Below are 24,479 nucleotides of genomic sequence, written 5' to 3'. Positions count from 1 at the left end.
ATATAATTTTCTCTAAGTCCATCCATGTTGTGTGAATGGTAGTATTTCATTCTTTTTTGTAGCAGAGTAGTAAATTTTCTGAAAAATGACTCAACTCAAAGATTCTACTCATTAGCCAGCCAGGTCAGAAAATGGATCTGTATCCAGTCATTTCAAACGTATATTCTTAGTTTGATTATGAAAAGGAGCTCCTTTACTTACAAAATCTCTGACGTTTTCTTTTCCCCCAATTCTGCCATCTTTTCTGCTTTTCTACTACTTCTACCAAAACCCCTCCCCTTCTCTCCTTTACTATCTTTGAGTTCATCGACATTAGCCTTGGTTACTTACATTATGTTCTCTAGTTTTCCTATATTCCATGATCTACTTAAAAGCATTTACTTATTACCTGCAACTAGTGCCAGTGGAGATTTCTAGATTGTAACAAACATATCTTTACATCAGTCACTGTAGGCAGAACTAATGTTAGTTCCAATGACAAGGATGCTCTCATGCCCTTCCTTTGGCTGGTGAGCAGTTACTATACTGTTCCTAAAAATTAAAAATAGTTGTGCTATGAAGCAGCAGAAAGTACACACAGCAATTAATATGTTAGCTGCAAATTCATATATGAATCTTTTCAATTTGAATACAGATTAGGTAACAGCTATGATCCTAGGTATTTTTTTCGTCCACACAGATAAAGTATATTAAATTTTCTCAAGACTAGCATTAGCAAGAGGTTCAGAACAAAATTACCATAGTTGTTTCCCAAGCCAAAAGATGTGTGATATGACCTGCCATGCTGCCAGTTCCAATGGTATTACCAACCTTTTAATATCATTGCTTTTTTTTTTTTTTTTTTCTGTCCTGTTACTTTTTTCCCTCTACTGAATCTCTGCCTCTTGCTGCTTCATAAGGTAGTTGTTATTTGGAACCTAATGAAAGGATTTTTTTCTACTTAGCCCAAGCCTTCCTAAATAGCCTCTTCATTATCTTATTCACTTAGAACATTAAAAAAATTCCCAAAGCTGAAATAGCTAATGTGAGAGGTTCATGAAAATCTCCATTCAGGACATCATCATTCTAATTGGCTTATAAGCTGCTGTGCCAAATAGTTCTTCCACTCATCGTCGGGTTTTTGTTTGTTTGTTTGTTTGTTTTGTTTCTTTTTACTTTAAAAATGAAAACTTCTGTGTGGTGAAAACTAACAATGAGAAAAAAATACAAGATTTTAAAAAATAGCTTCCACAATGACCTTAGAATCCTCAGAGGCCTTTGTCTAAATTGTCTGGCTGGAGAAAATTATCTACAAGGAACCATGTGTTTGTAAGGTTTTATTTCACATTTTAATAGCCACAATGAAATTATGAATTCGGGATGCCAAGCTTGCATCTCCCCTTAATTCTATGTGAAAGAAAGACTGAAGAAATAAACAAGAACTAAAAGAAGAGACCCACATAGAAGTAGATGGTATAAAAGATAATAAAGTAAACATTAAGAAGAAAGATAAGGAAAACATATTTTATGAAAATTCTTCTAAGTTATGTTCACATTTATATGTTCCCGACAATAGAAACAAAAAAGTAAATTTTTAACAATTTATAAATATGTAAAAGTGTTCCATCATTAGTATTATTCTTAAAAAATAAATAGATGTTTATATTTCAGGTGTCTGGAAAAAATTGGAATAATATTAAGTAGGTCTATTTACACATTGCTTTTCAAATACCTGAGCTCTATTTAAAAAATGTGCTTACTTTATTCCTACCCTAAACTTACTGAATCAGAACCTTTTGGCTCTTGAACTAGTGCATGCATTGTCAATGGGCAATAGTGCCCCAAGGGAGTGAAAATTTGTTCTTGAGGGGCGAAAATTCTTAGATATTTCTAAGGGTAACAACGTTTGTGACCCTCCAAAGGAACACAATGCATAAACACATTTAGAGCATTTTTGCAGTATTAAAATTTCACAGGGGTTGATTAGAAAAAAAAATGTCTAAAAAGGCTTCTTTGGGGGTGATGATGAAAACAAGTTTGAGAAAGACTGTACTAGTGTAATATATTTTAAAACATTTTCTGAACATAAAGGTGATACATATTGTTGTATGGAATTGGAAAAACACAGATGGACACAAAGGAAAAAAAATAAGTTCTCCTAAATTTCACCAGTGATAGCTGTTAAACATTTTGATGTATTTTCTTCCAGTTATAATTTGTATTTCTGGCTTTCTCTGTTTTTACAAAATTAGGGTCATATGGCCTAAATAATTCTGCATCCTACTGTTTTCCTTAGCATTAATGTTGTAATCATTCCCTATGCCATTAAATACTATTTGAAACAACTTTTAGAAACATTGTAATAACCAGTGACAGGTATAAACCAATCTTTAACAACAAACTTCCTCCAAAAATTGAATTAATATCTTTATAATATTAGTATTATAAAAATATACATATTAGATTATTAATCATTTTCCCATGATAACCGAATTATAAGATTAAATAAAAGCTAGATACTACAGTGTTTAGTGACAAAATTCCTTATTCAGTTTCCATCTCTGCTCAAACAATGCCATTTTACCTTCTCCTTTCCCTCTCTGTCTCTGTTTCTCTGTGTTGTCTCTCTCTTGATCATGCTCTCGCTCCCTTTCTTTGAGATTTTTTTTTTTTTTTTTTTTACAAAAGTTTCTGGAATGTGTATGTGAGTCATATTCCTACTTTTGCAGCAGTAAAGAGTCAAATCAGGGAATGAGTGTGCAGTACGAAGAGTTTGGGACTAAGCCATAAGAAATGGGTCTTTAATGAAGGTGTACCATTTATTTTCACTTAATGCTCTTCTGATTCTTCATGTTGCATTTTTTAGAGGGCAGTAATACTTGTTCTTACTTGTGATTACTATTTGCAAGTTAATCTAGGGAAAAGAACGCAACAATAAGAAAGAATATAAACCCTTTTCTGAGTCAGATATTGGTTATTATTGTAGACCTTATTTATTTATTTATATATTTATTTCAGTGTGTGCATGTGTGTGCGAAGGAAACATTTTCTTTGGAGGTCCTTATTTCACTCAAGTTTATCATGCTATTTTTAATTGATAGTGAGTTCTTTGCATTTTTAAACGATATTTTTAAGAGTGTGCTTTTCTATCTCTACCTCTATATCTCTTTTAGTGTCTCCTTACAAGTACAGGTTCCTAGAGGCTGAGTCTTAAAATTCCAGAAATTTGGAAAAAAGTAGAAAATAATATTTTCTTCTGAAATTAAAGTGAGAAAAAAAGGAGTGGTGGGTAGCATTAGCTATCTGCAAAAATAACCTGGCTGAGCCTCAAATAACCTGGGGGGCTTGTTAAAAATGCAGATTCCCTGGGCCTTCGTATATCCTTATTATGTCAGAATTTCTTTTGCTGGTGGGTCCAGGAAATGCATATAAGGCTGGACATCTTTGTGGGAAGAGTTGTTTTGCAGCACGTATGGACATGAAGTAACCCAAATCTCAAGGGAGTAGTGGGTAGTAATGTGAATAATATAAAGCTACCAACCATTAACTTATATCAACATGTCTGAGTTTTATATTGCTCTGTAACATAATAGGGGGAGGGGGTAGGTAAGGCTGTATAGGTATGTGTGGTAATGGTGATGGGAAACCTGCTGTGTGAAATCTGAAAGAGCAATTAGGAAGAAAAAATTTGCTATTACATATTTGGTACCATCTGAAATCAATTTCTATATTTCTATTTTAGAAATCACCTAGAATAGAAAAGATGGCCATTTTATCTAGTTTCTCTCACTTAATGAATCATTCTTTAATAATACTTTATTACCCTTCTCCCAATTTTATTATCACCATCAAACTTTGCAATCTACAATTTGGTCTTCTGCACAGCCTTCATTGGGAAGAGCACCCTGAACAAATTATCATTATTGAGTTTCCTGGCAGCCTTATATTGTGTTATAAGTAACGTTTTAATTTATTATCTCTTTTCTCAAATGATTTATAAATCAGTGTCTTGTGAGTTTGTGTAGCATGAGTCAGTCCCCCAGGACCTGGTCACCTCTAGGTGAACTACTAAGATCTAATTATTGGCCATGGAAAGATAAAAACCAGACATTAGATCTACGATAACACTGGTATATGATTTGACCACTATCAATGACCTCCTTATGAGGTTCTTCTTGAAATGATTTATATCATTAATTTTTTTTCAAAAAAATCACCAAACCAAAAAATAATAAAAATACTAATATAAACCCAAAGGAAGGGCATATTAAGATCAATCCGAAGTCCATGAGATACATATCACTTTTTCTTTATACCTCTATTCTATTTAAACCTATATTCTAAACTTTCACTCTTAACAGGCATTAAGAATCAATAATTTTTTGACTAATGGAAATCCATACTCAATACAAAATCTTGCTTAATTGGCTACAGACCAAGAAATGCTTTTTTAAATTGTGCCCTTTTTTTTTTTTTTATCTCTTAATAAGGTTCCTAGAATTTATTTCTGTTATTCTCAAAACGTTTCCTCAGGAGAATTTAGTAACATTTAGATCCACTTAAAACAATCACTAGTTAAGTACAAACTAGCTTCCAAAATCAATCTGAAAACATGCTGTAGAAATATACATCTGCTGAAATATGGTTTCCTCCTTTATGTTCCGCCTTCTATCTAAAAGTTATTAAGGAAGAGTCTGTTGCTATGGAAACACTCAATTTGGCACCAGCTGTATTCAAAATTCAATTGCTGTAAGCCTTCAGCCAATCTCCGATTTTAATTGGCAGACCTTCCCAGAATGCTTTTCACATCTTTTTATCTATTTATTTAGGAAGCCAATCCATAAAGCATATCACAATGTAAAGCATCATGAAGGTTCATAATGTGAGCCTCACTCCATTATCTAAAGATCACACTTGTGAAATTTCCAAGCATTAGACCTTCTGATAATTACTGACCACGGGGTTAATGCATAAAATTTATTGCCAAGTTTTTTTTTCTGCCTAATGGATTCCACATTTAAGGAAAATACTCATTTTAAAAGTGACTTAAGATTAGGAAGAACCTGAAAAGGAGCCAGTGTGGGAAACTTATATTGCAATACACAGTTCAGAATAGAAAACAAATGTAGAAAACAGAGCAACAATGCATATTTTGGAATCAGTCAGACAGGAGTTCAAATATTAATTGGGACACTTGTTAGCTATTTTACTTAACCTTTCCACATCTCATTTTCCTCATCTGTAAAAGATCTATTATCATATTTGTAGAGTCCTGCTGGAAGGGTGTAATCAGCATAGCTTTATTGACATCTTCCTTGGTTTCTCAGGGGCTGGATAATACATGTCTTATAGCAAGTCTGCAGCTCCAGGCTGACTGGACTTGGGCCCGGTAACAAGATTTGGCTGAGTGCCTCCCGGACATCATGCACAGTTGCGGGTCCAATCATGACATTTTGATGGGATAAAGAACTCACTATAATTGAGCACTGGTGTTGTCTCTTGGGAGGCTCTGTCAACCTACCATGTTATAATTATCCTATGTGAATAGCATCTGATAGGTACCGATAATTGTAATGTTGCCCTCTGGAATTCTAGGATACAGAAAGCTTACTCTACCACCTCTCCCCCTTCTTATTTTCTCTCTGATAATCCTTAAGATACAACATTCCAGCTACACTACTTACTGCTCCTAGGTTACCACACTTTCAAAAACTTGTGTCTTTAATTGTTAATTTTGTTATTATATAGATTTTTAATTTATCCACTTAATCTATTTCAGTGAAAATTGATTGTAATATTTTGGTTCCACTAAAATATTGACTATGTTATCTTCATGTGTATCTCGACACAAATCTCTTTATTGTTTTCCTTTTCTTTTTTTAATCTGTAAAATTTATAACTGTACGATGAATAATCAAGACTTGTGGTGCATAAACATAAAGACAACTTTACCTGCCTTCATTTCTCCCTTTAAATTTGCTCAAGGGGTAGTTCATCTTCTGTCCTTGGGTGAGAACATGGGCAAGTTTAATGTCTTGTCTGGCCATCGTAAGGTACTACAAAGTACTATTGTCATTAAAATTGGAATGTCCAGTCCAATGAATGAATTAACACTTCGAACTTAAGACTTTACTAGGAAAGGATGCAAGTGGACAGGTCCCTTACCTCCTTGAGTAGTGGGTATGATGGGTATCTTACTAGCCTTTACCAGCTGCTATTTCTCACCCTAACAGGGTTGAATGAGAGTTGAGGAAGAAGAGGGAAGGGGTGCAGAACATTCTTATTTGACTCAGTACTGTTACTGTTTTAATGTGGTTTTGTACTTCTGGATCTGGCTGACGTTAAATATCACTTGAGTGGTTTCAAAGAGCTGAAATGTATTTCTTCCAGTTTTAAGATCCACCTTCAGATCCACTTCTTTCATAATATTTCTCACGAATACTGCAGGAAACTGTCAACATGAATTCATCTGAACCTATTTTGCGCCAAGCACTGACCTAGGTTCTGGGAAACCTATGATGGAATAAAACAAACACAGTCCTTCCCCTCATGCAGCCAAATCACTTTCTCCTTTGCACTTCCATTTTTCTTTGCTTGTTCCTTGCATTTATGCTTTAAATCAAAGTTATTGTCTGTATACATCTGTCTCCCTCTAAATTATCAATTCCTTTACAAAATGATTCACATTTTATTCACTTTTATATATCCCTCTCCTCCAATGGTCATTAAATAACAATTTTTAAATGAAGTAATAAACAATGAATAAATGGATGGATGTATAGAGAGATGAATAAATAATAAACCCATATATTGTTTATATTTCTCCTATGACATACATTGTCTGCCTAATATTATACTAATTTTACTTTTTTTTAACCTAATAATAAACACCTTAATGGAGAAGACTTGTATTAGTCCTTTTTCTTTTGTTTATAACAGAATACCTTAAACTGGGTAATTGCTAAAGATGCAAGGAGGCTAGGAAGTTCAAAGTCCACGAAACACATCTGGTGAGGGCCTTCTGTGTGGTGACTCTCTATGGAAACTCAGGGTATCACATCATGAGAGAAAGTGGCATGAGCAATGGAAAGCTAACCTCACTGGCTCTCCTTATAAAGCCTTCAGAACCACACCCATGATAACCCATTACTTCATGAATGGATTAATCCATTTGCAAGGTCACAGTCTTCACAATCCAATCACCTCTCAAAGGCCCCACCTTTGAGGTGCCTACTATAATGGATTTCCCACCCTCTCAACACTGTTATAGTGGGCATCAAGTTTCCAATACATGAACTTTTAGGGGACATATTTGACCCATAATAAGGCTATATTAGGGCTTTTTTAGAACACCATATAATTCCTAGTCCAATACTTTGTACACTGTAAGTACATAATCACCATTTGATAAAAAAATGTGTAAATGAAAATTTAAGTATTTTAAACTTATGTTTTCCCTTCACATAATTTAAGTATTAATGCAAATTGTTAAGTATAAAGATTAGGTCAAGTTTTAAATATATTCAGCCACAGCTTTTAGGAAATGATAAAATTATCTCTCACTCCCGATTGATTTCTTTGTGTAAATTAGATCCTTATTAAATATTTGCAGTCTTACACATTTATCAAAGAAAGTCATCAGTCTCATCTACTCTGTTTCTTTTAGAAGAAGGTCAAACTATGTTTAATTTGCTTCTATAGCATGAAGGTGAAAATTTATTTAGTAAGCATTTAATGACTTTTCTAGGTACTATTCTTTACCTAGATTCTTTTAAGAGATGGTGCCTGTCCTTATATGAGAGAAACTTGAATATTCACTATTGTGTATATTGAAGGATTTGTTATATTTCTAATTAAATTACACCAAATCACATGCAAACATAATTTAATGTTCTTTTGCTATTAGCATAGCACACTGTGATACTAAAGAATCTAACTTTTAAATGAAATAATAACTGGTCCAATTATTTTAGCATACTAAAATAGAATAATAATTTTATTATTGTTTCAAATCAGCATTATTACATTTTCTTAAGATCCTGTTTATTTGTATTCCTTAAAGATGCCAATTCTAGTTTAAAAAAAAAAAACCTTAGGATTCAACAATTTCTATCTGAACTAGGTAGTTGTATATGCCAGTTATTTTATAGGATGAAATTCTGAATTAGGAATCTGGCTCCTATATTTATGATAAAGACTCATTACATAATCTCTAGGTCAAAATATATTTAAAGTTAACCTGTTTTGAACAGTATGCAACTTGTTGGTGTATATATTTAGAACCAGGACACAAAAACAATGAAATGTTACAATTTAATCTGAACATAAAATACTATTAACACTGTTAAAATAAAGTGACTCTCAATTGCCTATCCCAGATTTTGGTACTTACTGATGCAAAGTATCATGGTTAGTCTGGTTGTTTTAAGTCTTAAAATATGTAAAACTCATTACCTACCTAATGAAGTGTAAAGCCAGTGAATATACTGTTTTTAATGGCCACAGCACATCTTGCTGGCTGCCATGCATTGATATTTATTCTACTTCTTCTAAGGACAACAGGTTATTTAGTCATACGCTTCCTTTTTTATACAATGCAAATTCACACTCCCATTTTGTCCTAAATTATAACACAATTTAACATAACATAACTCCTGATTTGAGTTCTCTGAACCCTTTCAAAAGAAATCACGATAAAAAGAAAAGAAAAAAATACATTTAAAAAAAGATATAGAAAACCCTAATCCAAATTTCTCCTTACAGGATTGGGGGACGGGGAAATGGGAAACTGAGCTTTTCAAGATTAAGGGCTATCTACTTACATTTCATTTCCATTTTGCTCAAATCAGCATAGCCTCCAAAAGTCAACTGAAGAACATTTCAAATGGTCTAGTATGTTGTATTCTGCAAGGATGAGGTATGTGAAATGGAATCGGGCCAAGGTGCTTTTAAGTATGCTATGTTTGTAAGAGATTGTACTAAAAAGACTCTCAATCTCTTAAAATTGAAAACGCAACTACCATTCCAAAGTCTGGGTCTGTTTGCTCAGGGTTTCCTCTGGTTTTTTGTTTGCTTTTAAAGGAGAGCATTTTATTAATCTCCTCAGGCTAATTCTTTCTAATGGTGACTCATGGTCATGGAGATGATGATGGCGGCTTGTAGCCTACACTATCTGCCAGCTCCTCTGTGAGACAATCCATTCAATCAGTAAGTATTTATGGCATGCCTCTTATTTTCACAACAAGATGTTAGAATTACAGGAATTCAAATATAAAGGAGTAATAGTTTGAAGCTTACAGTTCAGTCAGGGAGATGAAACATATACTATAGTACATGGAGAGTGGCCTCAGACACAACAATGCTTGGAATTCTTAACCTCTGGCATTTTGTAACTTACAGATGTGGCAACATGAGAAAGGCTCGCTTCCCCCACTTCCATATCTCTGGCTGAACTAACAATTCTCCTACCGCTCCTACTGGAAGGTTTTGTGTTTTTATTGTTGTTGTTGTTGTTGTTTTTAGACATATGTTACCTTTCTAAAATGGTTTAAATGTGATTTTGCTTAAAGGCATAGGGATTGATTCCTCTAAAGATCTTTAAGTCCCATGAGTCAATAAATACCCAGTATATTTAAATTTAATTGAAATAAACTATTACAAGTTGATAAATAATTTATACAAATATATCAGTAGTATATATATGATTTATTTATAAATATATAATTTATAACTATACACATGCACGAATATAGAAGAATATACACACAAACATTTGCACACGTATATATATATACACATAACACTTCCAATAATTGACTCTCAGAATGCAGCCTCCTTTCAGCACAGGTTCAGGAAAAAAACACCCATCTAATACATGTTTTTAGGATCAGAAGACTTGAATTAAATTCTGGCTCTACTATTTACTGTCTGTGTGACCTCGAGCAAGGTATTAATATCTTTGATCCTTGGTTTCCTTATTTATGTAATAAGGACAACATCTACCTTAGGGGCTGCTGTGAAAATCAAATCAACTTATATATGTGTAAGAGATCTTTGTCCAATTCATATAAAGCACAGCATACATCGAAAGTACTGTTATTATTTTTATGAGATATTTTAAAATTTGAATAAAATTAGATTTTATTTGCTCCATAAATAAGTGAAAAATTCTATAGCTCCAAATTGAACTGTTTCATATTCAGGAATTCCCAGTGACATGTTTTTAGTTACTGAAATACCTAGCTACTGAGGGGAAACGTGGGCATTTTGGTTATCCTGCCAGATGCTAAGAAAAAAAGAATTGCATTCTATTTGTTGTTATGTGACCCAGAGTACGTTTGGCATGGTACCCAACATTGAAAGACATATAACCTGCCATCGTAAAACTCTAAGCAATTTACAAATTCTTATAATAATCGAGAAAATTCCACATTTTACAGCCCAACAGTATTCTGCCTTCCCCTTTTACTGGTTCCTACAATGGATAAGACTAAACCAAATCCTTCATAAGGAGCAGGTAAAGTGCCATTGCTTTAAAAGGCCAACATGAGCCTATATATTCCTATGTTGTTCATATTACTTTATCATTCTGCACAACTACATTTGATGTGCACATTTTCAGGTTGACTGGGTTTTATCAATTTGTGGCACAGTTTACTGTTTAATTATAGAAAAAGGTGTTTCCCCCTCATTCTTATTCTGTGCATTTGAGACTCAATTTTATCTTTTCAAACATTTTGTTGTTCGGTACACAATTTTCCGATAACAATTGAATCAGGCTGGTATGTGACTCTCTGCCTTTCCTTTCCCCTGCCAGTTAGTTCAATGTTTTTCTGAAAGCCAGCTGTGGACCAGGGCAACAGTTGCATGGTTCCTATATGAAAAAGAAAAATCTGACTCTAATGCTCAGGTTTATTATTTCTATCTATCTCTGCCCTACAGACTTTGTAGGGGACTCCAATGGTGTCACTCCTGCAACCCAGGGTTAAACCTAAAGATGGTAATAAACCAGACTATGCAGTAGCTGGAAACCCTGAAGACAGAATATTATGCAAAAATATTTTTTCTTTATCTTACCATTAAAGAAAATATCATGAAGCATTTCATTCATTTATTTATTCAGAAAATCTTGAGGGAGATCCTATTTTTTCCCAGGCCTTTAGACTGGAATTTATGAGAAGTGAAAATTTCAATGAAGACAGATTTCTTGAGCAAATCCTAAAAATTCTGTGCACAGACATAAGAATAGTTACCAATCTTCATGCACCCATTTTCTAGACATGAAAAACTTTTACCCTTACAGCAGGGCATTATTACTGTCAACCTCCTAGAAGGCCTAGTGGAGCTCTCAATAATGAGGATAGCCTATTGTTATGGACTGAATATTGGTGCACTTTCAAATTCATATGTTGAAGTGCTAACCCCCAATGTGCTGGCATTTGGACGTGGGGCTTTTGGGAGATAATTAGGTTTAGATGAGGTAATGAGAGTGGGACCCCTATAATGAGATTAGTGTCCTTATAAGAAATGGAAGAAGAAAGACCAGAGCTCTCTTTTTCTCTCTTCACTATATGAGGATACATATGAAGGCAGTGTCTGCTAGCCAAGAAGAAAGCTCTCATCAGGAGCTGAATCTGCCAGCATCATTATCTTGGACTTCCCAACCTGCAGAACTATGACAAATGTCTGTTGTTAAAGCCATCCAGTATATGGTATTATGTTATAGCAGCCTGGGCTAAGATGCTGATATTCATGTAGCAATTAGCCATTTGAAAAGGGCTTTTCCATTGTCATTCCATTTAATGACACCAATCTGGTATAGAAGGTGGTATCAGGAACCCAATTTTGCAGATGAGAAGACAGAGAGTCAGAGAGATTAAATGATTTGTCAACAATCCCACTGTCACTAAGAAGCAGAGCCAAGACAAACCAATTCTTCTCATTTCAGATTCAGTGCTTTTTTGTATTAAATTATTCCTAGAATGAAATTAAGGAAAAACATTCTTCTGTGTTTGTGTCACTAACATAAAAGTAATAATCATCATTGTTGTCATCATTGTTATCATTATCTCATAACCAATTATTCGCTACCTAGGTCTTTCTGTTGGGCCTCCAAAACCCAAAGTCTTTCTTCCCCAAATTCATATTCTCCTTATAGAGCCGGGCCAAGTGGACCTGAGATAATTATCAGTATGCTCAGCAGCTGCAAAAAAGGTTTTGGTGGGTTTATGTTCCTTTCAATGTGCAGAGGCAGGATAAAGGACATGCACTGGTGGTCTGTCACTTTAGGGTGGTGAGCATTATTGGCGTTTTCCTGGGTGTCTGATGGAGACAGTCAAAGCAACACGAGGTTATGTTTTAGCAAACTTACTGCACAAGTAAGAGTGTGAACTTCAAGGCTAAGTCATAAAAGACACTGCCACTTCTGCCTTGGATTCATGGTTAGATTGTCCTGGTTGCCAGCCACTAGGTCATGGGAACACTCAAACATTTCCATGGAGAAGCCCATACAGAGAGGAACCAACTAGCCAGCACCAGCTCACAAACAATGTGAATGAGCCACATTGCAAATGGGTCCTTCAGCCCCAATCAAGCTTTCACATGACTGTAGTCCCAGTCAACATCTGACTGTACCTTCATGAGAGATCCTGAGACAGAACCACCCAACCAAGTCATACGTGAATCCTCACCTATAGAACCTATGAAATATAACAAATGATTATTGCTGCTTTAAGGCATTAAGTTTTGGGATGATTGTTTTGCAGCAATAGGTAACTATGCAAACTCTTTCCTGACTAAAGTAGAATGAGCCCAGCTCTTCCCTTTGCCTGCAGAAAGGCTGCAATCTGTTAATCTTTCCTACCTACTTCATAAATGCTTCCTTTAAGGCAGGTATAACAGAATAAGGACTAGTGACAAGCAATTTGTTATGTTGCCTCAAATTATGAATGAGAAAATTTTGATGAGGAAATAAATGGTAAGTCCAAAATAATAATAATCCCTAAACTTTTCTGCCACCTGAGGAGAGCTGAGGGCATCCTTTAAGAGCAGTCCATGGCACATTTCTGACCTATGGCTTAACTTCATCCAAACTGCATGATGCCAGTAGAAAGTATTGCTTCAATTTATGCACACAGGTACCAAAATATAACAGAAATTCAGGTCTTTTGTTGCAATGCCCCATTCGGCCATAAGATAAAGATGCTAGCTTATGAAAATCTGGAATCTTCCTTTATGGGCACATCTCTTTCTGTTCTGTTTTTGTCTTATTGGCTAATTTTGTCTGAGTATGAAATTCTTTACAACATATTTATTTATCACCATCTTTATTCTATCATACAAAAAAGAAAAAAATCATTTTAATTAATTGGTTTATTTATTTAATAGTTATATTCATTGTGTGCAATTTTTAAAGTGGGTGAGTAGAACGTTTGTTAACCCAAATCCTTCTCCTTAAAAAAAAACACAATAAAAAATTGGAAATTAGTAGAAAACACTATATTCATAATTGTAGTTACATCACTTTAAATAAAATACATTTTTCCTATTATACACTCACTTGAAAGATGAATAATTGAATATAATAATGACAGCTAATTTGGATTTTAAATCTTACTCCAATATATTTTGATATTAATCCTCTTATAAAACTGAAAAATGAAATACACTAAAACATAATTAGATATTCATGATAAATGTTTAGTATTAACACAACTTATAGGAAAAAAAACATATACACTTGTTTTTAATAGCTAAAACTTTTTATATATAAATTATAGTTACTCTGATGGAGCTCTGAAATTTATTAAGATATTAAAGACCATTTCTATTATTTAATGTATATTTCCAGGTACTCTATTAACTGGGTACTAAGTAAAATTAAAGGAGTCATGAGATGTATATGTGAAGAAACACATGGCATTATGAACCTCACTGTGATGATTAATTTTATGTGTCAGCTTCACTAGGCTATAGTTCCCAGTTGTTGGGTCAAGCACCTGTCTAGATGTTGCTGTGAAGGTCTTTTTTAGATGTGATTAATATTTCAGTCGGTAGACTTTCAATAAAGCAGATTACCATCCATAATGTGGGTGGGCCTCACATAATTAATTGTGAAAACCTTAAGAGAAAAGATTGAAGTCCCCAGAAGAGGAAGGAATTCTGCCTCCAGACTGCCTGTGGACTCAGGACTGCAACATCAACTCTTCCCTAGGTCTCCATTCTGCCAGCCTGTTCTGCGGATTTTGGACTTACCAGTCCCCCAACTATGTGAGCCAGTACCTTAAAATCTCCCAACATCTCTCTATATACCTATATCTATTTAATACACACACATCTTATTGGCTCTGTTTCTCTGGAGAACCCTGACTAATACAGTCACCATTCGTAGAAAATAACACTGGATAAAATGTCTTTAATAATAGGATATGTAATAAAATTCTTATTTTTTAAGAAGGATTGAGCTAGAGATATTTTCTTTAATCCCTAGTATACCATCAGGGTGTGTTGGACCCAAATTTACTTTTCAAGTTTCTTTTTTGAGAAATTTTATTTGTAAAAATTGATATTTTATGACTTTTATTTTTCCCTAGAGATTTACCAAAGAACAAGGAGAGATTTTACTTGTTTTTTTCAAAAATAAAATAAAGTTTATTTTATGTTTTCAATTACCATATGGGTTCATTGATCCCTTTTTTAAATCAAAAATACATTGTACACAGTTAGTGATCATACTTTTCCTGTATTTTGAAACATCTTGCTATTTCATCATTACACATCAATTATTCCTAAGTAGGCTAAAATGATAAAGATGATAAGCAAATGTAAGAATGATGAAATTGCTTAGAAGAATGATGCAATAGTGAAATAAATCTTTATCCTTTATTTTTCTTGTCACATTCATTGCCCAAAATATTGCATCTTTTTGCAAGAAGTTATAACAGAAGATTGGAGACACTATCTTTGGAGTCTGCTTTGAGCTTTCATTTAACACAGTTGAAAATTCAGAATTTTTCATTTGTCTTCCATAATGTGAAAGACAAGAAAATTGCCAGTGGAAGGTATTTCATAATTATTAGGTACAACAGAAGATAAAAAACAGCATTCTAGACTCTAATGATGATGGTGAAATTGATCATATAGGTGAAATCTTAGACTGTGAATCTTCAGATGATGATAACCTAGATGATTTTTCTCAAACACAAGGACTGATGAGCAAAAAATATATTTCTAAGGACAGAATGGAAATATGATATTTTAATCCAGTTGGTCAATCAATAGGAAGAAACTGACCACGCAATATTTGACTACAAGAACTTTAACCACCCTATTTTGCTAAAGAATGTGGGACACTACATCATTTATGATGTTTGTGCACCAAAACTCATTTGTTACAAAGAAGTTTGTTGTATTTAAATTCTTATTAAAATTTCTAAAAAAAGTTGTTTTTCACTATTTATTCTTACTCCTGTAAGGAATTTGTAAAATAACTTAGTCACATAAAAAAATAAAAAGTAAAAGGGTTCATTAAACCTATACGTTAAATGGCAATGGCTATTTATCCTGGTACATTGAGGGTTGCATCAGAAACCTGATCTATACAAACACAGTAATCTTTAACCCTCAGCTAAAGAGTTTCTACATTTCCTCATTTTATTCAAAGTATCACTAAATACCAGAAAGAAACATGTTATTTGAATGGTTGTACAGCAGAAGATACCGAAAACAAAACATAGTGCAACTCATAAATTCATTCTTCAGTGTGTGTGTTTAAATGTACATATAGTGCAAGTTGGTGCTGGGAGAGGTAGTGCTACCTCTCCTTCTTACACTCCTTAAATGTAAACCAACTTCTAGACTCTTTCTTAGGTCCACTTTTCTTTTCACCTGGCACCCGCTCTCTGTGCAAGCTCATCCACTCCATGTAACTTCCATATCAGTGTTCAGAAGAACTATGCTCCTGAAATCTCTACTTGTGTTTTCAGTCATTTCTTTAACATCGCCTCATAGTTATCTAGCTGCATGTTAAGCAAATTATTTTGTCTCCCATAGTCAACTCCTTGTCCTGAGTTCATCTCTGGTTATAACATTACCATCTTCCAAAGCACTTGATCTTAAACTCTGAGAGGCAGGCCCTCTCTTAAATCTTTAGTTCTACACATCCAATCAATGTCAAAATCCTGTTAATTCTAGCTCCATCGTATATCTCAGTTTCAGTTCTTTCTTTTTATTCCACTGCTACTGTGCCAGCTTGGGCTCTCCTGCCTCCTGACTGGTCTCACTGACTCCATTTACTCCCTTATCCTCCACAACACATGCATACATACACGCACGCACACTCCCACCTCCCAAAATTCATGTCACACAATTGTTAGTGTAGTTCTAATTATGTATTCTCCTGTCATCTCTTCCTGAAATATCGTTTTCTCTCCAGCCTCCATTTGATTTTCAATGTGCTATTCATGACCTGATCAAATTTAACCTTTACCTAGAAGTATTCCAGAACCCTGTAATTCAGAGCCAATCTCCCCTCCTCTTGCTCTCTCTCAATATTTTGTAATACTACTCTACTGAAGTACTTTTCCTAGACTGCTTTGCCCGAGTATACTTGTCCAAATACCCACATTTGATTATGAGCACTTTTAAGACAAAGGCTGAATCTTATTCCTTTCTGTATCCTCTTCATCACCTCTGATACGAACTAACACTAAGTAAGCATTCAAATGTTTGTTGAACTGAATTGAACTCTTTGGTTGCCGGCGGCATCCTAGTGGATGTAAATTTTGAGAGCTGCTTGTAGCTATAACAGGTTGACAGCAGGTGCTAGATGTCAAAAGAAGGAAATTTATATGGTTGACTTCACTTCTAAAATAAGCAACTCTCTAATAGACAATACCTGAGAGGAAGATATTGGCTGGCATTTCATTAGCAATAGAGATTTCATAAAAATGTGGAGAACAACAGGGTCTTTTTATTTCACCATGAAGTATTTCATACATTTGGTTGTAGCAATGAATGATGGGTTGACAAAGCTACCATAAAACTGTCAGTTAATTCAAAAATCCTGTAAGAGTATTTTTATTCTTATACAGCAGAACATTCTCCTTTCTACGGCCCTGTGTACCAGCTCTTTAAGCAACACAATGTGAATGCATTTTCTTAAAATTTATAAGATGTCACCAAATTCCTCAAAGAATTCTGGACTGGTTTGAAAAAGTAATTTCATAAGTAACAACTCTCTCTTAAGAGTTGGCTTTCTGTTTCAGAAGTCCCTCCCCTGGTTTAGCTGATAAGAGGCCATATGATAAACCCTCCATATTCTTTCATTTCCAGTTCTTCTTCCAAATTCATCTCACCATGACAATATATACCATCTAGTATGTGCCACATCTTTACTTTAGAAACATCATGTAATTTTACCTTCATATTCACCTTATCAGCTTACGCGTTATTAGGCTGAACCATGGATTAGAGAAGAAAATCCACTTGGCCAATGTTGCACAGCTAGTAAATCACTGGGGTCCACTAATCTGTACATCTCTAACACATCTAAGAGACAGTCTCACAACTAGACACCCAAATACACAGAAGACAAAAATATAAATAGGAGCAGCAAACAATTATACTCAGATTATAATAACCTAACGTTAGTCGTAATATTTTAAGTTCTCAAATAAATATTCCTTCTTATTTTTTCACTAGCCTTTTCCATTTGCTGTGTCTCAGGCTTTAAAATCATAGATACAGGTTTGAATTCAAGTCCCTCACTTGACATCTTCCTAAGACCCTACATAAGTTACTTAAGTTCTCTGAGCCTCAGTTTTCTGTCTCTAAAATGCGAATAGTAATATCTACCTTCTAAGTTTATAGTGAATATTGAAAATGAAATAACTTACATGAATTTCTTGCTTTGCAATATCACCCACATAAAGGCTTTTCCAAATATTTGTTTAATTCTATTTACATATCTTACTCTATTTCCTTCCAAAGCAACCTTCTCCTTTTGGTCTTTTGAATCTCTTTTTTTGTGTGTGTGCGGCAAAATAATTAATTAGTTAGCAAAAAACTTATTAAATGCTTTCTCACTAAACAAATAAACCACCCAAATAGATTATAACTAAAACAACAAGAACTAATGTTCATTGAGCTTTTACTATGGCTCTGATCTAAGTGCTCTATATGTATTATGTCATCTAATTCTCTGAACTCTTGAGGTAGATATAAGTACAGTAATGACCACATAATGACATTTCAGTCAATGATGGACCACATATATGACACTGGTCTTATAAGATCATAATGGAGCTGAAAATTTTCTATCACCTGTTGACATTGTAGACATTATTTATTAAAAAATAAATTTAGTGTAGCCTAAGTGCATGGTGTTTATAAAGTCTACAGAAGTGCACACTCATGTCCGAGGCCTTCACACTCACTCACCACTCACTCACTGAACTCACCCAGAGCAACTTCCAGTCCTGCAAGCTCCATGCATGGTAAGTGCCCCATACAGGTGTGCCATTTTTATCTTTTATACCATATTTTTACAGTACCTTTTCTACATTTAGAAAAGTTTAGATACACAAATGCTTATCATTGTGTTATAACTGCCTACAGTATTCAGTACAGTAACATGCTGCACAGGTCTGTAGCCTAGGAGCAACAGGCTATACCTTATAGCCTAGGTGTGGAGTAGGCTATACCAACTAGTTTGTGTAAGTGCACTACATGCTTTTTGCACAAGGATAAAATCACCTAATGATGCATTTCTTAGAACATGTCCCCGTTGTTAAGCAATGCACGATTGTAATCCTATCTTATAGAGAAGGAAACTGAGATCAGATAGTTTACTGAGGTTAGTCATTTGTTCGAAGTCACAAAGCTGATAAGTGGTCAGCCCAGGCAGTCTGACCTCAAAATGTATATGTGCTAATGCTATATATCCTCAAAATACTGGTGGTGGGGGTTATGAAGGGAGAAGCTACAGAAGAAGCAAGGCCCTCAAATACAAATGCTAGAGAAGCCACATTCACCAATATTTGTGAAATAAACAGAGCAATAAAAGAGAGCAGTTCTTTCTTTTCATACCCTCTTAACTACTATGCAAGGTATTATGTATTATGCTTTGCAGTATTATGGGACATGAGCAAGAGTTTTTCATAATTCAGACCCCTCCAAGGAAGCAAATCTGTTTTTGATCCCCCAACCCAGCCCTTTTGCAGAAGAAAATGCCTAGGAATGGTTGACAAATTCAGCAATGAAAGAATTAAAGAAAAAAAAAAACTATGCTATCTACCCTAAATGAATAATTGTGCAGTATTTGCACATATTGAATCAACACACTGTGCCCCACAAATATGTATGAGTAAATGTTAAAATAAAAAAAAAATTAAAAGTGGGCAATTTGAACATCAGAAACAGCAAGGAGAAATTTGCATTGGATCTTGCTTAGAATGAAATTTATTCTCTTACTGAGAGTATTACAACATGATTTTGATCAATATAACTACCTGAAAACAATGGATATCATGGAAGTAGTTTTATACAATGAAACATGTTGATAACTTGCAAACCCAATTATTTGAGGTTTAGCACGGATATTACTAGTAGAGAGCAATTGCTTTCTACTGGATTTTTCTCTTGATGGAATGCAAAACTGTGTATAGATTTCCTCAACTGTTCAAAGTTATAAACTGGGATTTACCAAAGAGGGGAAAATGTTTCAATATGGTATTATACACATATTATTTTTTTTATTTAGCTGATTCCATTTTAAAGTACTTCTAGATGTTTCAGGGCAATAAAAAGGAAAACCAAATAGTCAAATCAGAAAAAACAATTTTACAAGCAAGTATTGTATTTCTGCTCTTTCCCTGAAAACCAAATCTATCCTAAGAAAAATTCTATTTTGAACACGATCGAAACTTTATGAGTATTGAATTTCCATGCCATTTCATAGATTTCAAATGGAGAGATAAACTGAAGCGTAGCAGGGCTGCAAATGACATTGTTTAGATAAACGTGTCTTGTCAGAATTATCTTGGTACCAGAATTAGAGGCTCCAGGCATATTTGGAACTAAGATTCCAGTTTAGGATCTTAATAAACAACATGACATGTCTCAACAGACACTTGATTCTGAGAAAATGCTTTTTTGAACCATATGGATTAGAATCTTTCCATTATGCTGCAAATATTTATAAAGGCATTCATTCCTACAAGACAAAAGCTTAGAAAGGCAGAACTATTCAAATCACTGGATATTAGCAGAGAGATACAAACTTGCCTTCCAGTCACTCAATTTTAATTTACGTCATGAAAAAAGTTAATGCAATATCAAAAAAAGATTGCAAGGGATAATGAAAAATGTTTAGACAATGTTGAACAGATACTGTAAAATACATTAGTGTTATTTTCCCCTTAGGGAAAAAAGAGAAGTTATTTTTCATTAATAAAATAACAAATAACTTTCCACATAGCACGTTCAGATTTGCATAAATATCTTTGCCAAATTTCCATATTTCTCAAGCAAAAAACAGATGACTTACTTGTGCAATGGGAATTCAGTCTCATACTGAGTAAACTACTCAGTAAGATTCATTGTTTGGGCCAGTGTGTTGCAACCTGGTGGAGAACCCTCATGATTCCAGTTTGGAATCTGCTACATCAATTGAATGGCTCTCTATGTTGGTCACTGCCAAGCAATTTTTCTTTTGCCTTGCTGAATATAGAAATGGCATTGTATAATTTACACAGACTTATAGAACTTAAGTGTATTCTTCCTTGTCCAAATTAGGTATGAAAGAGATTAACTAGTTTCTTACCGAATCTGTTTCTCTCCTTTCTGGGCTCAACATTGGACAATATTTTCCAGCTTCCCTTGCAGTTTGGTGTGGCCATGTGACAAGTTCCAGCCAACAGACTATGAACAAAATTAATGTCCACCACTTCCAGGTTTGGCTCATGACATATTCCCATGAGCAACACTTGTTTGTCATCTGCCCATAAAATGAATAGGACTCTGATGCTCTGTACACAAAAGACTGAGGGAGCTTGGACTCCTGAATGACTTCATAGAGGGCTGCTTATTTTTGACTGTACCAGAATAAAAAGTAAGCTCCTACTGTAGTAAGCCACCAAGATTTGGGAGCTTACCTGTTACAGTGCCTGTTACCTAACTACACATTAGCATATATCCAAATTCACCGTTCGAGCAACAATAAAGAGTTAAATTTTCAAAAGTGAGAAAAGCTTATTTTAATTAACAATCAGTGTAACCGAAAAAGGAAATGTCTTTAGGAAGTAAATCAAAACATACATAATTGCAGACCAAAAAAATATTTAGTCCTAGTGATTAAGGTTATTAACAAAAACAACAAAACAAGATGGGAAGTAGTAAACATATTAGAAGGAACACAGACTAAAGAGACATTTGCAAATTCCAAGCTCTGTTCTTTGCTTGTTTTGTAAGCTTGAGAAATTTGATTAACTGTTCTTGAAACCTGTTTCCTCAACTATATAATAGGGATTATGAAATACAGCACACAGGATTCTGTAAAGATTTTATACACACACACACACACATACACACACACACCTACCTGATACTTAGAAAGTATGCAATAAATAGTAGCTATTATCACGAAGTACTTACCTAATATGCACAAGTGTGACCAATAATATTTTTAAAATATTAACCCTTTATTGTGATTACTCTTTCCCCTCTCCCATCATATTGGCAGCTATGCATTCTGCTTCCATTACCTTAGGGAAGGATTAACACAGCAGAATGCAAATTATAAGGATATAGATTCATGGTTTTTGAGTTTCAAAAGCCTAGGCCTGGTATAAGACAAAATATTTGGAAGAAACAAAAAGATGAGACCATTCCTGCACAATGAAAGATTCTTCTGGTTGTGGGAAGGGAAATGAGGAGGCACTGCAGAGGAAGAGAGAAAACAATATAAATGTGTGTCCCTGGAGAGAAGGTAGGTGGAGAAAAGGGAGGAAACCTAGGGAGATTCCAGAGAATTTGATAGAAGAGGTGATCTGGGCCTCATTCCTGAGGGGAGCCTCTGCGGAAAACTGGATGGAGAGTAGTTTCCCCACCTTCTTCCTCTATGCCTCTCCCGACCACATGCACACCCACTGACACCACACATAGGCATTCTGCATCATTCCGTGTAAAGGAAAAAAGAGCACGCACCAATGTCTAGGCAGGTGGGCCTTAGACAGCCTCCCAAAGTTCCCACCCACTCCAGTATGGCATAAGGAGTGGTACAATGATTTCTCATATTATACAATGGGGGCATCAAAGTAGCAGAGAGTCGTCCAGATCCGCAAGTACCACTGCAGACGGGACTGAAACATGGCTCAGGAAGCCACCACCTGCTTGGACCAACAACTGACGATCTGAGAGACTGGCCTCTCCATGGATGCCAACTCAGAGAGATGACAACTAAGGAGCAAATGTTCTGCCACACTATGCTCACCACACCCACCACTCTATGCCTTGCAATTATATAAGCCCTAAATTGATGAAAATTGTATTTCTTCTATTCAGCTGAATTGCATTCGGTTATTGAAAGAAAACATTAGGACTGAAAATCTTATTCAGTACAATAGTTATCATTTACAATTCTTTCACACTGTTTTTATAAATGTGATGGGGTATATGAACTTAAGTTGTTATTGAAACTTTCCATGCATCTTGCTTTGAGTTTCTTATGCCTGCTGAAAGACTTACTTTGATCAGTAATGATTGTTCTAGCTTCTTGATTGCTGGTCTTGTTTTTCAGATTCTGGGCAGCAGTAATGAGTTCTTCCAACTGGGGATGCCTCTGTTCCAAATCCTGCAGTGTGGCCTGAAAGAACAAATACCACTTAATATTGGGTTTTCCAGCATTGTGCATTCCTTTTACATAATACAAAGTAAAGTACAGTTTTTAAACCAGCCAAAACACTTTTAGAAATAAAAAATATGTTACTAGATATAAATCTGTACTGTGTAAAGGTTTATAGAAAACAATTTAGCAAGAAATGGGTTTCATTTTTAGACACGAAAATACTTCAAATGAAAATCTTGATTACAGATTTGCTTCACTATTTAAGAGCTTAGATAGAGTCATTTCAGAATATCTGGGTTTACTTAAACCATCATATGAGTGCCATGAGTAAGAAAAGCAATTCTGAATTATGACAATGTATTTAAGAGAAGGATAGCTATTTACACTTGTAATCTCATTCTGTGTGGTGTTAAAACTAAAATGCATATTTATTTCAGAAACAGAAAAAAGCACAAAAGTGATTTAAGAAATATTACTTATTTAACTTCTGTCTACCTGAGATTCCTCACCTATAAAATGACAAGGTGAAGTAAATGAGCTAAATCAGTCTTTCCCCAAAGTCTCCTGACCACAACAATCATCAAATTCTTTTGCCCCATCACAGAACTAATGAATTAGTAGGGGAAAAGGCTGAGAATATGCATTTTTAACAAATCCCTTACTTTTATGATTAGGCAAGCTTGGAAAGCATCAGACTACATGCTATTATTCATATTCTTCTGTTTTATAAATGATTTTGATTAAATACTGCATTAGATAAAAATACCAAATAGAAGAAAGCCAATGAATTTTTTTTATTTATAGGCAGCAATGTTAATCATTAAGAAATTCCTCCCTCCCTTAAGCATCCATTTATTGTCTCTTTTATCATTGTCTCTCTACACTAATGGGTCAAAATCCCAGAGATATTTACAAAGAAATTTTTGAAAAATAAAATCTGCCTTGTTCTGGTTCTAAAACGAAATAAATTTTATTTTAATTGGGGAAAGTAAAATTAATATTTACATTAGTTTATAACTACTATGTGACAGATGTTTTAATATTTTCTCATTTTTATTCTCCTAATAACTATACTAATAACCAAGCCAGAAGTCTGCATGATTTTAAATATGATGCTCTTTCTACTACCACATGAGGCTGATGAAAGTGAAGAGATGAAATGTGGTAGATAGTAATGTTTATGAAACTTATCTATTTTGCCCTTTGGCTCTTGCTGATTTTCTAAGGATTTTTGGTTTTGGACAGGCAACATTTTGATCATTCTGTAGTGTTTCCTTTGTGCAGAAGTACAAAGATAGGCTTTGTGATTTAAGCTCAATTGCTTTTGGTAACAGTAAAATAATGGGAAAAACTCATCCAAACATTGTACATCAATCTTGAGCATTTCCCCCTCTGTATTGAAAAATTGGAGGGCTAACTTTTAACAAATTTTCCACAATTTTAAGCTATGATTGCTCAGAAGAAAAATCCAATTTTCAGGTTTCTAACTTTTATGGTGACTTTACACAAAAGGGTGTTTGAAATATGGAACAAATTGCCAAAGACAGCTATTGAAGTAAGTGGCATAAGTCAGATGGAGAGTGCTGAACAAATTTTAAAGTAGGAACTATATAGTGGCAGACAGACTTTTACAAAATAAGATGTTTTCCAGGATTAG

At 34.5% G+C, this 24,479-nt stretch overlaps 1 protein-coding gene across 3 annotated transcripts in view; it reads right to left on the bottom strand.

Annotated features, from left to right (window-relative positions):
• DMD (dystrophin) overlaps nt 1-24,479 on the bottom strand; it is a 734,955-nt gene that overhangs the window by 572,607 nt on the left and 137,869 nt on the right. For all 3 annotated transcript variants that reach the window (XM_008577619.1, XM_008577628.1, XM_008577636.1), the window contains one exon: nt 22,723-22,840. In XM_008577619.1, coding sequence (XP_008575841.1) covers nt 22,723-22,840 — 118 coding nt within the window. The remainder of the gene's footprint in view (nt 1-22,722; nt 22,841-24,479) is intronic.

Source organism: Galeopterus variegatus, unplaced genomic scaffold (genome assembly GCF_000696425.1).
Source record: "Galeopterus variegatus unplaced genomic scaffold, G_variegatus-3.0.2 Scaffold69, whole genome shotgun sequence".
Classification (NCBI taxonomy): Eukaryota; Metazoa; Chordata; class Mammalia; order Dermoptera; family Cynocephalidae; genus Galeopterus; species Galeopterus variegatus.
This window is presented reverse-complemented; position numbering and strand designations above follow the sequence as displayed.